The sequence below is a fragment of the Semicossyphus pulcher genome, unplaced genomic scaffold (assembly GCF_022749685.1).
Source record: "Semicossyphus pulcher isolate SPU_LCO1_2020_fin unplaced genomic scaffold, fSemPul1.0.p SCAF_19, whole genome shotgun sequence".
NCBI classification, from domain to species: domain Eukaryota; kingdom Metazoa; phylum Chordata; class Actinopteri; order Labriformes; family Labridae; genus Semicossyphus; species Semicossyphus pulcher.
In genome coordinates this window covers 17,255,000-17,275,190 of record NW_027211692.1, presented here as the reverse complement: position 1 = coordinate 17,275,190, position 20,191 = coordinate 17,255,000, and the positions used below count along the sequence as shown (strand labels likewise).

The 20,191-nt window shown below is 41.3% G+C and overlaps 1 protein-coding gene across 1 annotated transcript in view; it reads left to right on the top strand.

Annotated features, from left to right (window-relative positions):
* LOC138597278 (F-BAR and double SH3 domains protein 2-like) overlaps nucleotides 1–20,191 on the top strand; it is a 70,093-nt gene that overhangs the window by 33,318 nt on the left and 16,584 nt on the right. The window contains exons 7-12 of the mRNA XM_069668859.1: nucleotides 1,779–1,833; nucleotides 1,989–2,117; nucleotides 7,655–7,777; nucleotides 9,198–9,293; nucleotides 15,922–16,038; nucleotides 16,169–16,273. Coding sequence (XP_069524960.1) covers nucleotides 1,779–1,833; nucleotides 1,989–2,117; nucleotides 7,655–7,777; nucleotides 9,198–9,293; nucleotides 15,922–16,038; nucleotides 16,169–16,273 — 625 coding nt within the window. The remainder of the gene's footprint in view (nucleotides 1–1,778; nucleotides 1,834–1,988; nucleotides 2,118–7,654; nucleotides 7,778–9,197; nucleotides 9,294–15,921; nucleotides 16,039–16,168; nucleotides 16,274–20,191) is intronic.

Sequence of the window (20,191 nt, the reverse complement as noted above, 5' to 3'; positions counted from 1 at the left end):
GTTTTTAAGAGTCAGACAAAGTTATACAGATAAAAAGGGACCAAAACAGCACGAGAGCATGAATACAGGATCTTTGGCAACATCTTTGCCATCTTTGGCAGATTTTATGCTAATTTCAATCCTCATTTTTCACTCTGTGATACCTGAGGAGTAGCTTAGCATAATTTACAGTTAAAAAAAACTCATCATTTTTCTCACACTGGTGCTCTGTGCAGGCCCTCATACAGCCTCTGCCTGAAACGACTCAGTCAGCTCTGTCCCTTTAAGAAACCCCGCCCCTACAAGCCCACTTTCTTCTTTCTTCTCCGAAGCCTGCTGAGGGGCAGAACGCAGTGTTTGAGGCACGCCTCCTACCCTGAGGCTGTGTTACAGAGTTGTCGGCAAAGAGTAAAGTTCACTTTTTTCGATTTCGACTGGTGCTCTTGTCCTTTGGAAAAGTAAACACTGATGTCTTTCCTTCACAGCCAAAAAAACACTTTCTCCAAGACATTCTTAAACGACTTGACGAGCACAGCCATTGAGCAGAGCGGTGGAGAGGAAAAAGATTCTGAGGCAGGCTGAGCTGCTGGGTGGGCGTGTCCTTGAACTGTGCCAGGGGCAGGAAGTTCTGCTGCGTTTTGGGCAGATGCCCAAATATAGCGTTCCTCCACTTTGTGACATCACAAAGTGCAGCGTGTATAAGAAACTATGTGAAACCTGGTGTTCACAGCAGCCTGCAGACTGAGACTTTTTTAGCAGGGGATCACTCCAACATACTTTTACCTACAGATTTGAAACTTAAACCACGTTTAGTCTGGACATCCAACATTGTAACATTGTATGTCTTAAAATGTGAAACAGCATAATACCTTGTCTTTAATCTAAGCAAACAAAACTTGAATCATGTCTGCAGACATCAGATATTATTTAAAGCTTTGTAGTGCCAGACTCAGTATCAAAGTGAGACCCAGTGCTGACGAGGGTTGTTTCCCTCCGAGCCTTAGGTAGCAGCAGCAGCTACAGTGACATTTTAGCTTCATTGAATTCTCTGCTACGGTTAGCGCCCGCATCGATTCGCCAGCAGACTATTTTCTGTTCTCTATCACTCAGTAGAAAGACACAGACACAGAAATTACTGCATTGCCGCTGTGCCATTATGTGAGCGTATAAGTGTGTGTGGGGAGGAAATGGCGAGACATTAGTCATTGTCCAGCACAAGGAACACACACACAGAAACCCAACACACAATTCATACTTAGAACAGCACTTGATATAAAGAAGGGTATCATAAGTAGAAACACAATGTAGTCACACATGGAGGCAAGCCACCAACATTCTTCTTATTTTCTTTGCATCTTTATGTGTGAAAAGTTAATAAAAAACAAATGGTGTGTTTAAAGCACAAAAAAGGAGAACACACACACATGCATGCACACAGGCTCGCTCCATCATCTTATCTGGCGGTCTTCTTGATGTCACTGTTCATATAAATCATGATGGCTGGATCAGGCTGCGATTTATTGCTGTCGAGCTCCAGCCTGCTCAGGGTCGATATATGATGGCTCCTCTGAATCAGAGACCCCAGATCAGAGTTATGACGCCGCAGAGATGCCCAGATCTTTCTCTCCTTCCTAGCTCACCTTGACATTAATATAAGTTTGATTAAAACTACGATGGTGTGAAATCAAATGTCACAGGGGTTTAACTTCTTATTCTGTGCTAGAATTAAAACTAAAAATAGATATTCATACATTATTCATAAGATTTACTTCTTTGTTTGCTCTGTTTTGTTTCATCAGGTCTAAACTGGGACTTTTTCAGTCAAGAATTAGTTTACAGAAAGCAAGTGTAAAGGTAAGAGGGCACATTCACAAATGCACAAACATAACACCTTTATTTCCTCTTAAGGCAGAGCTTTAAAGCTGTGATACACATACAAAAATGGTTGCTTCACTTTGTGAGCCAGAACCTTAAAAGAGACTTATGCACTCCACTCTTTGCCCTTTCAGTTGAAAGCCAAAAGAAGTGACTGTAACTCCAAGGCGACGCAGGCCAGGAACGACTACTTGCTAACGCTAGCTGCTGCCAACGCTCACCATGACCGGTACTACCATACAGATCTACTGCACTGCATACAGGTATTTACATAAAGATAAAGAAAGATGTGTATGTAGTGAAACAGAATGTGGACATTTCATAAAATAGCACATTTGTATGAAAAAGCAGTTTGTAATGCTTAAAGGACATTTTCCTTTTCCTGAAAGTACTGACTTGCAGCAGGAAACTCACGCTCTGAAAATACCCCAAGGGACCTCCAAGAACGGGGACACACTTTCTGGTTCCACAATTCAAAGTGGCGAGCTTCTTTGAATTAATTTGGGATAAAATGTTTTACTTTTATGAGTGTGTAAACTCAAACTCCCTTTTACTGAAGCAGTTTGAGGGTGAAAAAGGGAATATTTCACAGCTTTAAGCCTCAAAGGGAGCCACTTACTTCCCGGATTTGTGATTTGAAGGGCGCTTGTGAAAGAAAATGAGCCATCCTGATGTCTGTTCTTACCAAATGATTGATAAGCGTGAAATTATGTTTTCCACAATGTTGAATGAACCGACTAAGACGTCATTCTAAACACTGTTGTAGAATAAATATAGACTGGATTTTTCCTTTTTTTGATGCAATGAATCAGATCTTTTTTTTTTTACCTCGTAATCACATCTGACACCTTAAGACACACAAATGTGCGTCACTGAATGAGTAACTGTTTTTTAACCCTTACCCATTAATATGGTTGTGCAATTATTATTTTAGTAATGGACCCGATTGCGAGTCATTTTAGCTATAGCCCATCACTGTCACAGTAATTATATTAAAGCAGTTCTGCGACATAAAGCGTTGAAGTTTTAATACAGAAGCCAATTTTCTGTCAACCCTCGTATTTCTTTCAGTAGTGGTGGGAAGCAGCTGTTTGTGTGTGTGTTTGGTTGTGTTCCATCTGGTAGTACAGGATTTTTCTGGCACATGCACATGAATCAAAACACAGGAATAAGTAAGACTAAAATATATCAATAATGCCGTGTTTACAAGACAAGAATTCCCAGGTGCTAACTCTGATATGATCACAGATTATCCACCACAACTGTAACAATAGCCCCTTTCCCCTTGGTCAAAAAAACAGCCCGGCTTGTTTGCTTAGTGGGAAAGGTAATCGGCATTCAGACCCGGGTAATTATTGCCTCGGCTCCGATCAGCAATGATGGGAACACAAAACCCCGGGTCGACATGCTAATATCCGCCCCCTTTTCTGGCGCGATGCTGTGACATGCATTGAAGCCCGTCTCCGTCCGAGCAGCGCTCGAACATCGTTCCAAATTTGTCTGCGCCGAGTTTGACAAATAGACTGAATGATGAATAGATACAATAAAGACCTAACTACCCACAGCTTCATCATCATCACTGTTTACTAACCCTGTTTCCGGGACGTTTGTGACGTCATACGGTGACGCAGCAGAAAAGAGACTGAGAGGAGTATGCTCCACTGGCAATGGGAAAAGAGAAAATCGGCATTTATTAGCGGGTCTTCACGGGTCTGAAAAACCTGTGTCAACATGCTAATTTTGGTGTGAAAGTGGTAAATGATAGAGATGATTAAGTGTCGCTTTAGTCTGGTAATAATCCAGTAATCGCACACGAAATCCCAGCCTACCCTGTTCACAGACAGACACACCTCCGCTACGGTGAAGTGAGGCTGCCGAATGATGCTGATGTCACCCTACTGACATCAGCACTTCCTGTACAAACATGTTAGTGTGACACTCAGATACACTCACATGCACACACACATCGCATGTTGTCTTTGTTCAGACAGTCATTAGTCTCACACATGAGACACACACTTCGCAGCTGTAATGTTGCTGCTTTTACTTTTCTTGTCTGTCTAGACACCAAGTTGCAATTACTCATAATGAATATAATATTGATTAGAATTTAAAGTAAATCTCATTAATGTTCTTATCTGCTTCTATTTGCTTTGTGGAATGGCTTTCGCTACCTTCCTCTTCTTCCTCTACTTCTCCCTCACCCTCCCTCGGGCGTGTGAGCATCTATACTATGAGGCCATTCTGAATAATAGATCCTCAGATCCGAGTGACAGAAGGACAGGACTGCGGGGACATATGCACATACACAAACACATGTACGCAAGCACACAAAGAGAAATGAGGGACATCGCTGGAGGGAAGCAATCTGCTCATCCTCTCCCTTCCTCTGCCTTTTTCTTTATATCTGGTGTTTACAGGTCTTCACCTGGAAGTCACTGATAACAACGCTCCTGACAGGAGGAGCAAAAATCTGCATCACAAAAAAAATAACACTTTTGTGCCAGAAATCTTTTGCTCCGCAGAGATATGTCGGGGAAAGCAACATCAATAGCAGACGTAAGAATAGCAACAACACAATATATGCATAAGCAAAACAGCACAATACAACCCAGAAAACATCCACAGAACTATGCTCTCTGAGCTCCTCTGTTCTCCATCCAGTTTTTAGCACTGTTTCCACTTACAACACCACTGTTAATCCTCCTATTAAATACATTAATGCTGCTTATTCTACAACAATAGAAGTTCATTGGCACTTTTAGCTAGATCAAGACCTTTTCTGTCTTAAATGTTAAACCACACAGAAGAGGATAATGAACCGACTATTAGGAGGAGATTTGGATTATAAGGCTGAGAAGACTTGAGGCCTCTTTCTGATTTGAACTTCCCATCATAAATGTGCTGACTGTTGCTGCAGGAATAACATATATCCTACACTGAGAGCTGCTGTCCTTGTCAATGCGACACTCATAGTGAAAGGGCAGTGGAAGAATAGACTGCTCCACATCTCCCTCTGCTGTTGGCACCGGATGCTCTCGTAACTGTCCATCTTCCAAACCAGACACACACTTTACACCTCCGCTGCCCTGTCTGCTCCACTCTGCTGTACTTATTGTTCAGTCTGATGCAGTCATTCAACCCAAAACATAAACACACACACACACACACACACAGACAGAGCAGTAATATAGGGCTTTTTCTGGAGGCTGACTCACTCCATAACACTACCCTAAAAGGATGAAAGAAGGAGGGGAGGAAGAGAAGAAAGGGGGAGGAGGAAATGAGCAGAATGATGAGGGAACATTAAGAGAGAAGTCGGCCAACAACACACCCTAAATGACATAATTTCCTCGCGAGTTACCCATTGTTTTAGTCTGTGTTGTGTGTATGTGCAAATGCTTGATTTGAGGGGTTATGTGCATTTTAAATAAACATGTTTTTTTATGCTTAAATGTGATTAAAAAGGGAGTGTACGTGTTGGTGGGAGGTTGTAGACTTGGCCTGAAACATCCGCCGGCCAGCCCGGAGTGAGGGCAGGTTTCAGAGAGTGAGAGCTTTTATAGAGTACTTTGGCTAGAGGAGAGTATGAGCGTCTGAGTATTTGAGCGTGTGTGTGCGTCTGCGGTCTCTGTGTTTTGTTGAATTGGAATCTGAACCCCTTCACCTTCCCCTGCAGCTGTTAGAACGCTGTCCAAAGAACACTTCTGACACACACACAGACACAGAAACACACACATTTTTCTGTCTCTCTCTCTCTCTTTCTTGCTCTCACCCACTAATACCTTTTATACCTTTTCAAATGCTCACTTTCCCTCTCTTACCTTCTCTCCATTAGCTCCTCTCTCTCTCTCTCTCTCTCTCTCTCCTCTCTGTCTGATCTGTCTGTTTGGCAGCATGGCCTACAGCTTGGCAGCACTACCCCAGCTCCCCATAGAAACGCTGTTCATTTGGACTGCATACTTCATTAAAATGTCTTTATATCGGCGCATCGGAAACTCTAATGATAAGAGCTGTCAAATGAAAACATCTGCTCTGTTTCTGTCCTTCCTTTGACCTCCTGCCATCTCGCTTCAGCCTCTCCCTCGCTCTATCTTTTCTCTGTCTTTTTCTGTTTAGTTCAATACATTAAAATATGTACATAACATATATAATACATAGCTCATTTAGAGTAAGATTTGATGCCTGGCAAGTTGTAAACACTTGATTATTAAAATGATTGCTATTTCTGTATAATTGAAACACCCACACAGGTGTTTTCAATTACCCTGCCTGATTAGACCATAAGTCTAAGGGGGGGCTAAGCTTGGAATTCTGTGATGTCACACAAGTGTATGGACCAATAAGAATGGTATCAGGGCAAGATGTCCCGCCCTTACACGTGAGTTACTGGAGAGTGAGAGAGCTGTCAATCAATTACAGTCTCGAGGTGTAATCAGGCAGTAAGTGAAAACACCTGTGTGGGTGTACTTGAGGTTATGTTTATGTTATATTTTGACCTGAGGGCAGATATAACAACATGACTGACGCGTCAACTATTATGACGCTCACAGTTTAAGTGTTTTTAATAGCTGATATTATGGAAACGTTGGGTAATTTTCCTTATGATACATGTATATTAGAATTATTTTCACTGGAGCTCTGTTGTTTTGAGCAGTGTTAATTTCATAAATCTGACAAAAAAAATGTTTGTTAACAACCTTTTTCCCATGACGAAGATGAAGATGATTCCAAGATGAAACAGGACTAAAATTTTAGTGATGGGCTGTCGGACATTCACAACGCATATTTTCCCCCACTGTGCGTCTATCTGTCAAAACACAAGCAATGCATTCCTGTAACTGGGTAACCCGGTTGGAGATAACGGATATAACAAAGGTAGTTGTGAACTTTCTCTGTTAACCCAGGCTTTCTGCTTCAGGATCTGTGCACTCACAGAAAAAGGGGAGCTTTATGCGTCATTTGGCGCTTCTTCCGTACAAAAAAAAGGAGTAATCACCGGCTGTCAGCTTCTGTCAAACTGTTTAAATGAGCAGCGATGATAAAAAGTACTCTTTAGATGCTGTGTCCTCACTTTTACTTTTACGAAAAGAGGGAGACTGGAGGGGAGGGGGTCATATTTTCTGAGAGAAAATGTTTTGACTAAAAGGAATGACCAAAACTGGACTAAAATGTTTTGACTAAACTATAAAGGGTAAAAATGACTAAAACGTAACTAAAACTAATAAGCATTTTCGTCTGAAGACTAAATCTAAAATAGGTGCCAAAATTAACACTGCTTCAAGGCTGTTTTCTCTTCCTGTAACAAAATAATAATGTAAACGTACATTTAAATAAGGCGCCAGTCATCGAACGCCTCAAGGAGAAAAAGTGTTGAATCTTTAACTAAATATACTTTAAAGCTTGCCTTCAACAAAGGTAAACAAACTATTACAACTGTATAACCTACCCATGCCTGAAGGAGAATTTGTTCTCCAGACCCAAAAACAACAAAGACTGGAAACACACAGGCATTGTTACAGTAAGACTTCCATTTACAAAACAGATGAAGTTGAACGAGTCCTGGAAGTTTGATTATGAGGAAAAATGATGGTGCACTGTGGTGTGAAATTCAGTGGCCTTACCTTGCTAAAGCTTTTGTGTAACTGGCTTTATTCGCCTACTCTTTGACCCTGACGCTGTCTTTCTTGGTGTCCCCTCCTGATTCGCTTGCACTCTTGACTTTATTACTCAGGATTATGGAATTACATTGAATTAATCCATTCATCCCTGTAACACCCTTTCTCTCTGTGCCCTCTAGGCTCTGGATGGCAGGATCTATGAGCATGTGAAAGACTACCTGGTAGCACTGTGTCGAACCGAGCTAGAGGCCTACCAAGCCACACACAACACCTACCAGTTCCTGTTGGACAAATCCACACGGGTGAGTTGGATGTGCTCGGATACACCGACCTTCTGCACTTAAGTTGTAAGAACAGTTCTTGTAGAAACAAATATTTTTAAGGTTTCAAAGGAGACACTGCAGGGAATATACGTCAATCCTTTTGACATTGCAGCATGATCAAAGAGCTTATTTAACCAAAGCAATGTGTGTTTTTCCAGTGAAAAGACTCCCTGACATTTTGAGTTCATTTATAACTATGCACTGTTTTCTTACATGACACGGGGGAAATGAACCCTGGATTGGGTTTTGGAAGCGTTGTTTACATACAGCTTTTTAATGACAACAGTTTTAAAGGGAGGAATGCAGGAACACTAACAAGACATTTCAAAGGAAACCAAGAGAAAGCTGAAACACTGTACATGAAACAGTTCGATGCACATTCAGTAAGAAATAAAAGCCGTTGTGTAAAAGTTAGAGACAAATTCTCAGAGGAATGATGGATTTATAACCAAAACAAAACACAGGGATTGATTTTTATCTGCACAGTGTGCTGGCTTGCTAGCGGAAGAGCTAAATTCAACACCTCTCAATACACCATCACCTGCAGCTGGTCTGCAGTGTAACTTAGCTAGAGTTATATAACAATTAGGAAGTTTTGACCTGTTTTCAAAGCTGCCGTATACGGTTGTATGCTCAGTGACGTATGAGGTCCGGGGATATAATAAAGCGCGTACATTTTTGCCGCCGTATTTTTCTGTAATTAATTAATTGAAATGAACGCATTATTTTGACAGCCCTAGTTATAATAAACTGTGTGTCTTCCCTATATAGTACACAGACATGGATCATTTATCTTACGGTGAGAATCAGAATCAGCCATACTGTGCGTAGTTGTTGTAGACCCAGTGATATAGTAGTTTTACCTTGCAAAGTTTGCACCTGTCCTCATTTTCATTGCTTTTTTCGAAGGACTTTCACACAGAACTCTCTCACGGCTGCAGAAATCTGTTTTACCGGCACTTAGCGCGCATGCTTTCTTCTTGTCTTGTTATTTAATGGCGGTTAGAGAACAGTTTTTCATGATGATATTCGCATGAACTCTTAGATTTTTTATAAATTAATATTTATTCGAATATTCGGAATTCATGACCCATCCCTAATAAGTATATGTATTTTTTGTCTGAAGGAAATGTACTTTGCCCCAAGCCAAAATCAAAAGCTCTTTGCCTTGACATTGACGCCATGAAAGTTCTACTCAAAATGTCAAAACACTAAATCTTGGATATGAAATGAATATGAAACACTCACCCACTGTGGGCTGCAAAGGTGGCTGTAAAACGTCTGTAGTGTACTCCATCACCAGGGAATGTAGGCTGTTGTCAGCGTGGATTCACTGATCTCCCAATAGATTCCAATATTGACCAGTTCTTACAACTTTCTCTCTCTGTCTTCCTCTCAGATAATACAAGAGTTCAACCAGCAGTTGTTCATGCAGGAGAACCCAGTGTTTCACAAAGCACACGACTTCCAGTTCCAGCCCAGCGAATGTGACACGGTGAGACAAACATATCTGCACACATGCGGTGTATTTATATCCATACACATGCCGCTCTGGGCTATTGTGCTTAGAGTAGTTTGTTGTCGAACTTGTGTTGTTTGTATTTAAACCTCTTCACACAGCAAGACAGTCCTCCCTCTCCCCTCCAGACTCTTTCTAAGACACACAATCATACACACACAGATGGCCATCAGCCTCTTGTGCCTATCCCTCCTTCTCATTTTTCTGTCCCCTCAAATATTGTAGTTCTGATTAGTGACTGAAGTCCTCAGCTCTCAATCTGTTGAATCTCCAAAACTGAATTAATTTACCTTTTTATCTTGTGATTTCTAAGAGAATCCCATTAATACGTCTGGGTCCGAGAGGCTTGCCAAGATGGAAACCATAGAGCCAAAGCATTGATCATTCTTGTTCTCTCTAGAGAGATCTGTGGCTCTTTTGTTTCCAGCCTTTAGAGATTTCTTTATGTTAACAATTCAGGATGGAGTTGTCCTGTTCACTAGAGTCTGGTGACAGTATGACAGAAGCATGAATCTTCTCTGTGTTCTAATATTAATCATTTCAACGCCAAATGTGACGTGTCCACTGGGAACTTTTCTTTGTAGTCCAAGCTACTTTTCAGCAATTACATAAGCTTATCTATTTTTTTCAAATCAAATTCTTGCTGAATGTTTCAGATTGTCACAAACCAATGAGTGATCATAATGCAGCAGAGGGAATCATGCTGTCTCACCCCTCTGGGGTCTTGTTAAGTATTGCTGGCTAAAAAAGAAACGTCTCCCAGTGGATTCTGGTCCTTCTTCATCTATATCTCTCCTTTTCTCTTGTGTCTGAGTCATGTTGTGCTCTCTTGTTCCTCAGCTTCTCTCTGTCTTTCTGTATTTTAACTCTTTCCTCTCACTGTGTTCTGCCAAATACTCTTCCCCTCTCTAATCTTCTCCTCTTTTTTAACATAAACTGAAACTCTTAACAACAATGTGCTTTTCCTTCCTTGTGTCTTCCCACTCCTGTTTAACCTTTGCTAACACTTTTCCTTCAACTTTTTTTCCATTAACCCCTCCTTGTATTTGTGTGTCTGTGCACTGCTGCTCTTGGGTGCGTGGATGTGTGTGTGTGTGTATGTGTGCCAGACTCTGAGCTCGGTGCAGCAGTTGGTGGACATTGAGCCGTCGCCCGTCAGTGCCATGAGAATGACCCTGGCACAGGTAGTCTTAACTGTTGTTAGCATTCCCATCTCCATTACTGACACAAAACACGGATCATCTACTCCATTCATGTCCATGTATATTTAAGCGTCCGTCCTGGTGACCTTGACTTAAGCATGTACTCTAGGAATTCACCTTTGCCTCACACAGCTGTGGTACATCCTTTAACAGTGCAGTTTAGCTTTCATGCCTGGTAACATGTTTCACATTTTGCATGACACTGTCAATATATCAATCACTCTGTCTGCATGCCAAACTACAGACCATGTTAACTCTCTTACTTGCCTCCCAAACATGACTGCTGTTTATGTGCAACGATCATTCTGGTACTTAATCAATATAACACCTAGTAAATAAATCACACTCAGATGAATGCATAACATATGATGTTTAAAAACTGATGAAAAAACCCTTATTAAAAGAGGCCCTACAGATTGCATTGGACCACGCAACGCAAGCATAAAACCGCCCAGCGCGAGGTGTAAACAAACAGTGCGTGCTTCACATACGCACACGCGGTGCTGTTCCGCCCTGCCGTCTCCGCTGCTTACACCGACGCCGTTTCGCCTCCGTTACTACCTCTGATGCCGGCTCAGAGGAGGAACGACTTCACCCCACCTTTCCTCCTCCGTGCTTTTTACACAGAAGGTGAAACGTAACAGAGGCGTAATAATCCCACCTTGAACTGGAAGTGTATAAGGAAGTTGTGATTGACTAACCTGGCCTAACAAGTACATCCTGGCCATCCTTCTTGGCAACCAGCATAGTCTGATCCTTCTTCTTCAAAGACAGTTGCAATCACGCCATGTGTAGCCTTTTTAACACAAATACATCATAGACAGGAGATTATGAACATGTGCATGTTGAATATGTCAAAAGGGCTGACATTGGACACCAAATGATCCATACCCATAGAAATAGTGTGTGTAAGCAGTCTTCTTTTACTTAATTACAGTTAAAGTTATGCTTTAGTTATCAGGATCCCAAAGCCTGTCTGTTATAGTAACATGACTGTGACTATTGCACAGGCGTGGCCACAATTACAGCTGCAGGTATAAAGAAGTAAGAATATACATGACCAATATGTGTAAGGCTCTGAGCTACTGGTTTAGGTCTTTTCAGTCATAACCTGCATTGTGACATGAGTGTAGATTTCCTTTTATGTAGCTACAGAGTAAAAAACGACAAATGTTTCAGATGTTTTTTTTATGGTAATGGTAAAAAACAATTTTCAATATAATGACTTTTCCTTAAAGTTGTTATAAGAAACTTTTAAAGCCATCCTAACCTGTGATCTGTTTTCGCATAAGCCATTGCTATAAAGGGGTTTCTGAGAGACATCATCACTGAAATGCAGCACATGCAGGGAGTAGAAAACAAACCAAAATGACGTATGAGGAGATCAGCATAGGGAGTTACCTTTGTGCTTTAAACTGTTTGGATCATAAAAGTAGAAAATTCTCATTATACCAAGAAGGAAACCTCTTTGTTAGCTCGAAGTACCTAATTTTCCATGAGATCCAGGAGCCAACTAGCAGAATTTTTATGCTAGCATTATTAGTATTTTTATGCTAACATTAAATTTGCTGGTTTAGCACCCTCACTGCCATTTCTCACTGGAATATGCTTCTTGTTAGCTAAATGGAGCTCACAGATGATGAAGTTTTGGAAATGCAAGCTGGTTGCCTTATTCCATTTCTTAAAAGGTCTATGAGTAAGCACCTTCTTGGTTATAAACAGGAGGAAACCGTTCTAATAGATACTAAAACTAGCTAAACACTTGCAACATACATGTTGCAGTACCATTTCTATAAGGGCTCTTGCAACATGCATTTTCTTGTTGCTCCATGGTAATAAGAGAAGAGAACCACATCTCCTGGATGACTGCATACTGCTGTAATGTCAGTGGCTTCTCAGCACTGTTACTGCTGTCACACTGTCGTGTGTTGGTGAGCAATGCTGTCCAAGCACTAAATGACTCATCAGATGCTGTTGCATCATCTGTTGAAATATCACTACGATATCATCACTCAAATCATGAGTCAAATGTTTGGTTTGCCTCATTTTTATTTGCACATTTGTAGTGTGTTATGGGTCTTTGTTGTTGTACAAATGTTTTCTTTGTTAGATTGTCTTTTCCAACCACCGCATCCAAATCAAGCTGAAAGTGAAAACATAAAAGTGATAGTATTGTAAGAGTACGTTCAGTCAAAAAATATAAGAAAGTTTATTCTTTAATGTGAATGCATCTGAAAGCAACACTGCATAAAACTGTTGGCTGCACAAGTACTGAATGTTAAATGATGCTCAGTCAAAAGACAAGGCCGTCTGTTCTACTGTCGGATTTGCAAACACCCCATAGACTCCTACTGCTTTTAAAGAATCCATTAAAGCAGCTCACATAGAAATGCTGCTGCCTTGACTTAATGTGTGTGATACAGGTGCTGTTCAACGTGATGTATTATATTAATCAAGACAGCGGTATGTCTCTGCAAGCTGTGCAGAAAGATCCTTTTTTAGAACACAATGGGAGCCTATGGCGTGTGTGAAATAATGAAAACCTTCACTGGAACAGACAGTAGTTGCTTTTTCGTGATATTTTAAATACAAATAAAGCATAAAGATGACATGATATGTGTCTTTAACTTAAAATCAGATTTTCAAACTTGCTCTTTCCTACCAGCACATCCACACTATTCAGACAGACGTCTACACTTTGACGCTTTTCATTCTCACCTCGTCATCCCTGCGGTCTCAGAATAACACAGTTGCTCTCTGCAGTGCTCTAAATGACTGTTATTATGACAGGAGAGGTTGTTATTGAAGTACAGCATGATCACACCATTTCAGTTCACTGTGCTGTACTTCACATTCCCCTTATCTGGCAGTCTGACTGGCCGTAAATTTTGACTGTGATCACATTTACAGTAGTTGTTAATGGCCTATCATTGTGACCCTGATTTAATAAAGGAATATTTGACATTGGCACATTAAGACAGTTGCAAAGCAATTGGATTGGATTAAAAGAGGTCATATTCACTAAAGATCCGCACTATATCATGATAATTGAAAATAAAACTGAATGAGTTAGATCTGTATCCCACTGTGTCACTTAATGTCCTACATTATGTCACACTTACCCCGCCCATCAGCTGCTTCAGAGAACTTTTAAAGGTGCACCCTGCTTTTTTACAGGCTTGAGGCAAGCCTCAAAACATGAAGCAGATAAATGAAGAATTAAAACATCAGCATCTCCAAGTATATTGGTTCCCAGCGTCCCCACTTTCCTCAACATGTACACGCTGGTAGACCGCTTTAAATAAACTCTTATTTACACTGTTTACTCCATTAACATCACACCAACAAACCATCTTGGCACAAATAAGCTTAACTCCCCCCACAACATGTTGGTTTTAAGAGCCCCCGTTCAGATCTAGTTTTCTGCCTCCCTGCCTCAACTCCCTACAACACTCCCTCGCCTGAACGTAATTAAGCTTTAAATCTCCCATGTAATACTCTTCGTTTCACACCTATACTTAGCCAGATTTATGCCTTCCTGTAACTGAAGCAGCACATAATTAATAGATATGATGTGCATGGAAACGTGCAATTAAAATTCTGTGTAAGTTAGTCTGCCGAACACACTTTTATTTTAACATTATGGAAACTCCAGCCTCTCAGTCATAATGAGTGTGTGAACATCCAGAGGCTCCGTTTGTTTTTGTTGGAAGAGGTTTTTTTCCCCGCAAGAATAGATGTCGTACTTAAAACTTAGCTTACTTTTGAAACGCTTTATGACACTGATGTATGTTGCAGAATTTTGTCATTTCTACAAATGGAGATGATGTTTAGCTTTCGCATTGATTTTAGTTTAATAAATCACAACAAGGATGCATATTTGATTAAAGGACTAAAGTTAAAGTAAAGAAAAATTAGTTACTTTGACAACAAATGTGCGGGCTAACATACAGTACTAAAAGTATCCTTTTTTACCTCCTAACCCTGTATAACAGTAATGCAAAGTTATTACACTGCTGTGTTAAATACTTTATTCTGATTGTTTAATTGCAGCATTCCAAGGCCTGCTATGTCTTGATAGACGGCAGACCGTTGCTAGGAAGAACAGAATGTTGCTAGGGATGCGGCTCTAATCACACAATCCGACAGAAGTCCAGTAAATTTCACGTCGGTAAGACAGACAAAAATCAGCAAATGTACAGATAACGTTTACGTTTTTGATAAGGTATACAGGTAAATATGATACAAATGTTGTAAAAATAAAAGATAGAAATATTGTCTTTCCACTTTTATCGACCAGTTTCATCACAACACTTAGGAAAGCTAATCATATACTGTAGCTTTGACTGAAGTCAGGGATATTAGCTTTTTGTGTACCGTGCCGATTCGTCAGAAAATGAAAAGACTGAACTAAAGTTTGATAACAGTAATGCATATTTCTTGTTCCATGAAGGCCCTACGCCTTAGGTTTAATATTTTTCTTTAAATCAAATTTTTATAATTAAATAAGCTAAGTTAATGTTCAGTGAGAATTTGATGCTCGAATACTAAATCTTTACATCCTTTAGAGGTGGGAAAAAATATCAATACAGCAAAATATTATCGTCCTGTCTCGTGCAAAATAATTATTGATAGGGTGTTGCTATATATGAATCAGCTAAAGAAGAAGTTAATCAGACATCTCGATGTATCATTATCTTGTAATATATCAATTATGGCAGAATCGCTGTATCGCGATATTATCGTTATCGTGGGCCACGTATCATATCGTATCGTGAGCAACCCTGCGATTCCCACCCCTAATATCCGCAATCTGGGCTGCTCTATGTTTGAATTAATTTGATTGACCTATTAACCCTGCCCACATTATGCCAGTTAGAAAAAACACAGAGAAAAATACACATACAGAAGTGTCCCATTTGAGCTGTTTCTTTATGTGTTGGTTCTGTTGTTGGCCAGAGGTAGATAAGTGACTTCGTTAACTTGGAACTTAAAGACACATTTAGTTAAAGAGGCCTGTTGCAGTGCACCTCCTGTCCTGTCACTAAGTTGTACACAAAGACACACACTCTCGCACAGACGTTTGCACGCCCTCGTGATCTTTCACATGTGATTATTAATACCGGCCTTTTCTCTCCAAGAGGATAACAATAGAGCTCTGCAACACATGCTGTATTTATTGCGTGAGAAGGAAACAATCTTTCTCACACTTTCTTATCTTAATCAACAGCTTATGCACATCAAACACCTTGTGCCACTTATGCCTGCAGTGTACTTATGTGTGCTCTTGTGTATGTTTGTCTGTTATGCTGGTGTTTGCGTGTGTGTGTTGGGCTGGGTACCTGTGTGTGTTTACCCACGCTTGTCTGGTACGTATGTGTGTGTGTGTTTGTCTATATTAGAGTCGTCAGCTGGAGTCGGAGACGGGGACGACGGAGGAGCACAGTCTGAACAAGGAGGCCAGAAAATGGGCGACCCGAGTGGCGCGGGAACACAAGAATATCATTCATTACAAGAGAGTGAGATGGACACACACATGCACACATTTCCATACACAGTTACCCATTATAAAAATACCATATCTAAGTGAAGTTGCTATCACACACACTGTTTCTAATCAAGTTATGTGTTTGTGTGATTTGTTTTCAGTGTCTGGAGGAGTGTGAGAGCCATGGGCTGCCCCCCACAGAGCAGGGCCGGCTAGATCTGGAAATAAAGATAGAAGACACCAAAGAAAGCATGCGGAAAGCTGAGGTCTGTTCATGTTTATTTTTGATCACAAGCTATTTAACAGAGTATAAACAATAGGACCCGTTGCCCCAGTGCCTGCGTTTAAACTCCACCCTTTCTGTTTGTATATTCTCCCTATGTTCACATGGGTTTAGTTTCCTCTTACAGCCTAAAGACAAGTGAAATAAGGTGAATTGGAAGCTCTTGACAGGGGAGAACCGATGATGTTTACTCTCTTCATAAATGAAACCAAATCTTTGTCAAACAAATATGAATATACACCGATCAGCCATAACATAATGACCACCTGCCTAGTGTTGTGTAGGATGTCAAAAGAGCCCTGACTCATCGAGGCATAGACTCCACTAGACCGCTGAAGGTGTGCTGAGGTATCTGGCACCAAGACGTTAGCAGCAGATGCTTTCAGCCTGTAAATTGCGAGGTTGGGTCTCCATGGATCGGACTTGTTTTCCAGGACACCCCAGAGATGCTCGATTGGATTGAGATCTGGGGAATTTGGAGGCCAAGTCAACACCATGAACTCGTCGTCGTGTTCCTCAAACCATTCCTGAACCGTGTTTGCAGTGTGGCAGGGCGCATTATCCTCCTGAAAGAGGCCACTCATTGGCTCACCAATTTTCCTTCCTTGGACCACTTTTGACTGCAGACCGGGAACACCCGACAAGAGGTGCAGTTTTGGACGTGCTCTGATCCGGTCGTCTAGCCATAACAATGTGGCCCCTTGTCGAAGTCGCTCACATCCTTATGCTTGCCCATTTGTCGTGCTTTCAACACAGCAACCTCGTTCACTTGCTGCCCACCCACTGACAGGTGCCATTGTAACGAGATAATCAATGTTATTAACTTGCTCTGTCAGTGGTCATTATGTTAAAGTCGATCGGTGTATATTCTCCTTAAAAACAAATGTTTTATATGGCACAACATTGAGAAATGTCTTTTTTCGTCAAAATGTTTTATATCCTTTTACACTCACTTCCTGCTGTAAAATCAATGCAGCATTTGCCGAGCAAACAAGCTCTTTTTCAGCAACAACATAAAACTCTGAAGCCGTCCCGTATTTCCTCTTCCCAGCATTGTTTGGGCTGAGTGACTAATTGTCTGGTAAATATTTAAAATGCTAACAGCAGCATTGGCATTCAGTTAGCTCGCGTGCTTGGCTGACACAGCAGGGCGCAATTAACAAACACTGCCCTGGGTGGATCAATACATCTTTCACAACACAGGAGATGTCAGGTCATTCAAGTTATTTGTAATCCCCTGCTGTTTATGCTTGTGCCGCAGTTATAGAGGTTAAAACACACGGCCTGAGAGTTATATCTGTCTCAGTACATCACTGTTTAAAGCTAATGTAGATAGACAGATGTATCGATCCGAAACTTTCTTGCTCTTTTAGCTCTTTCTTCCCTCCTCTTCATCTTGTCTCATCCTCCCTCTCTTTTCTCCTTCTACACCTCTCAGCCTGTCCACTCCACACAGAGATATCTATCATTTATGTATTGATCCAAACAGATTCAACCTGCCACACACTGAACCAGATCACTGCATCATCTGTCATCCTTCCCAACTCGATTCTGTCTTTGTTCGCTTTAAAAACTCTCTGAACCATCACTCTTTCAGCTTTTTATCTGCACTCAAGGATTTAATTGTCATCCTTCACTTTCCCTTCCTCATGCAGTCAGTTTGCCTTCTTCCCACCTTTCTAATCAGGCTTTCACATATCTGGCACCCTCTGCTGTCAGCTTTGGTGTTAGCCTCTGCGTTAGAGCTATTAGATTTTCTTCCTTTCATCACCTTAAGTGTTTTTGTAACTGTTGGTTAAATATATCGAACTTAACTATGATTATATTTTTCAGTCGACCTTTACACTGCAAAAATATTCCAGCAGCTCCATCAGTAGCTTGCGATCTCACTTTCTCTAAATATACATCGGGTGTCTTTTCCTTGTGTAAAACATGTGACCACAGCACCTTTTTCCTACCCCACCCTCTCTCTCTCTGTCTTCCTCTCTGCTTCAGTCTCCCTCTCGGTCACATTATCTGTCTGCTATTCTTTGCTCTTCCAGGCCAGCACTACCTTGAGTAAGATGATGAATATTTTATGAGCTCATTTGGTACAAATGGCTTCATCCCAGAGCTCTTATCTCAGAATTATAAATGGGGTGAAAGGAGTACAAAAGACATTATCCATGTTTGACTACAGCACTGATAGTGATAGCGCCTTTCTTTTGTCTTACACAAAGTCCCAACATCCCATCATCATGTCACTGTAGTTTTTCAGCACCTTGTTAGCAAGAAAAATGAAGCTGCGCGTTTATTTGGAATGAAGAATTTGTAGTAACTTTTGTTTAGTGAAAATTAAGTGGATTAAAAGATTTTTTGCTCCTTTAGGCATACACCAATCAGCCTTAACATTATGACCTCTGACAGGTCGAGTCAATAACATGGTTTATCTTGTTACCATGGCACCTGTCAGTGGGTGGGATATGTTAGACAGCAAGTGAACATTTTGTCCTTGAAGTTGCAGGAAAAATGTGCAATGTGTAAGGATGTGAGCGACTTTGACAAGGGCCAAATTGTGATGGCTGGACGACTGGATCAGAGCGTCTCCAAAACTGCAGCTCTTGTGGGGTGTTCCCGTCAGTACCGACCAAAAGTGGTCCAAGGAAGGAAAACCAGCATAAGTGCAGACCGGTCAGGGTGCCCATGCTGACCCCTGTCCACCACCAAAAGCACCTACAATGGGCACGTGAGCATCAGAACTGGACCATGAAGCAATGGAAGAAGATGATTCTGATGAATCACGTTTTCTTTTACATCATGTGGATGGCCGGGCGTGTGTATGTCACTTACCTGGGGAAGACGTGGCACCAGGATGCACTATGGGAAGAGGGCAAGCCGGTGGAGGCAGTTTGATGCTTTGGGGAATGTTCTGCTGGGAAACCTTGGGTCCTGCCATTCATGTGGATGTTACTTTGACACATACCACCTACCTAAACATTGTTGGAGACCAAGTACACCCCTTCATGGAAACAGTATTCCCTAATGGCAGCGGCCTCTTTCAGCAGGATAACGCGCCCTGCCACACTGTAAACATGGTTCAGGAATGGTTTGAGGAGCATGACAACGAGTTCAAGATGTTGACTTGGCCTCCAAATTCCCCAGATCTCAATCCAATTGAGCATCTGTGGGATGTGCTGGACAAACAAGTCCGATTCATGGAGGCCCCACCTCACAACTTCGCAACATCTTGGTGCCAGATACCTCAGCACACCTTCAGAGGTCTAGTGGAGTCCATGCCTCATCGGGTCAGGGCTGTTTTGGCGGCAAAAGGGGGACCTACACAATATTAGGCAGGTGGTCATAATGTTATGGCAGATCGGTATATGTATATCATCATCATCAGCTACACTGGTATTTCAGAAGCAGCATGTCTGAAGCTTAAGCCCAGGAGGCTGCCGCCAGCCTGCAAGAAAGATTGATAGTCCGCCTCTTATCCGTCCTCACTTACTGATTTTTCATAAAATGCCCAATTTTCTTTTGACAACATCTTAAACGCTTTGATGGCAAATTAGGTTTCAAAGTCAATGACTCAAGTCGATGCGCTGTCTGTGCTACAAGTGTGACCACGATTTAAGCAGGCTAATCTGTGAGAAAGATCAAGTTTCAGGTTATTTTAAGACAGTTTCATTTACCCCAAACCTTTTTGTTTTCCTCCTGGAGTTAGACTAATGTCAGCAGCTTTATTGCCTCCCGGATATTTTATGGGAAACATGATGCAGGATAAATGGTTATCAATGGCATGAATCACGCAATACAGGGTTAAGGGTTATTTTAAGATTCAGTTAAAAAGACAGGGAGGCTTTAGTCTTTATGGAGATAACAATCGTCGTTTGGATTGGGTTGTGTTTATGTCTTTTTGGGG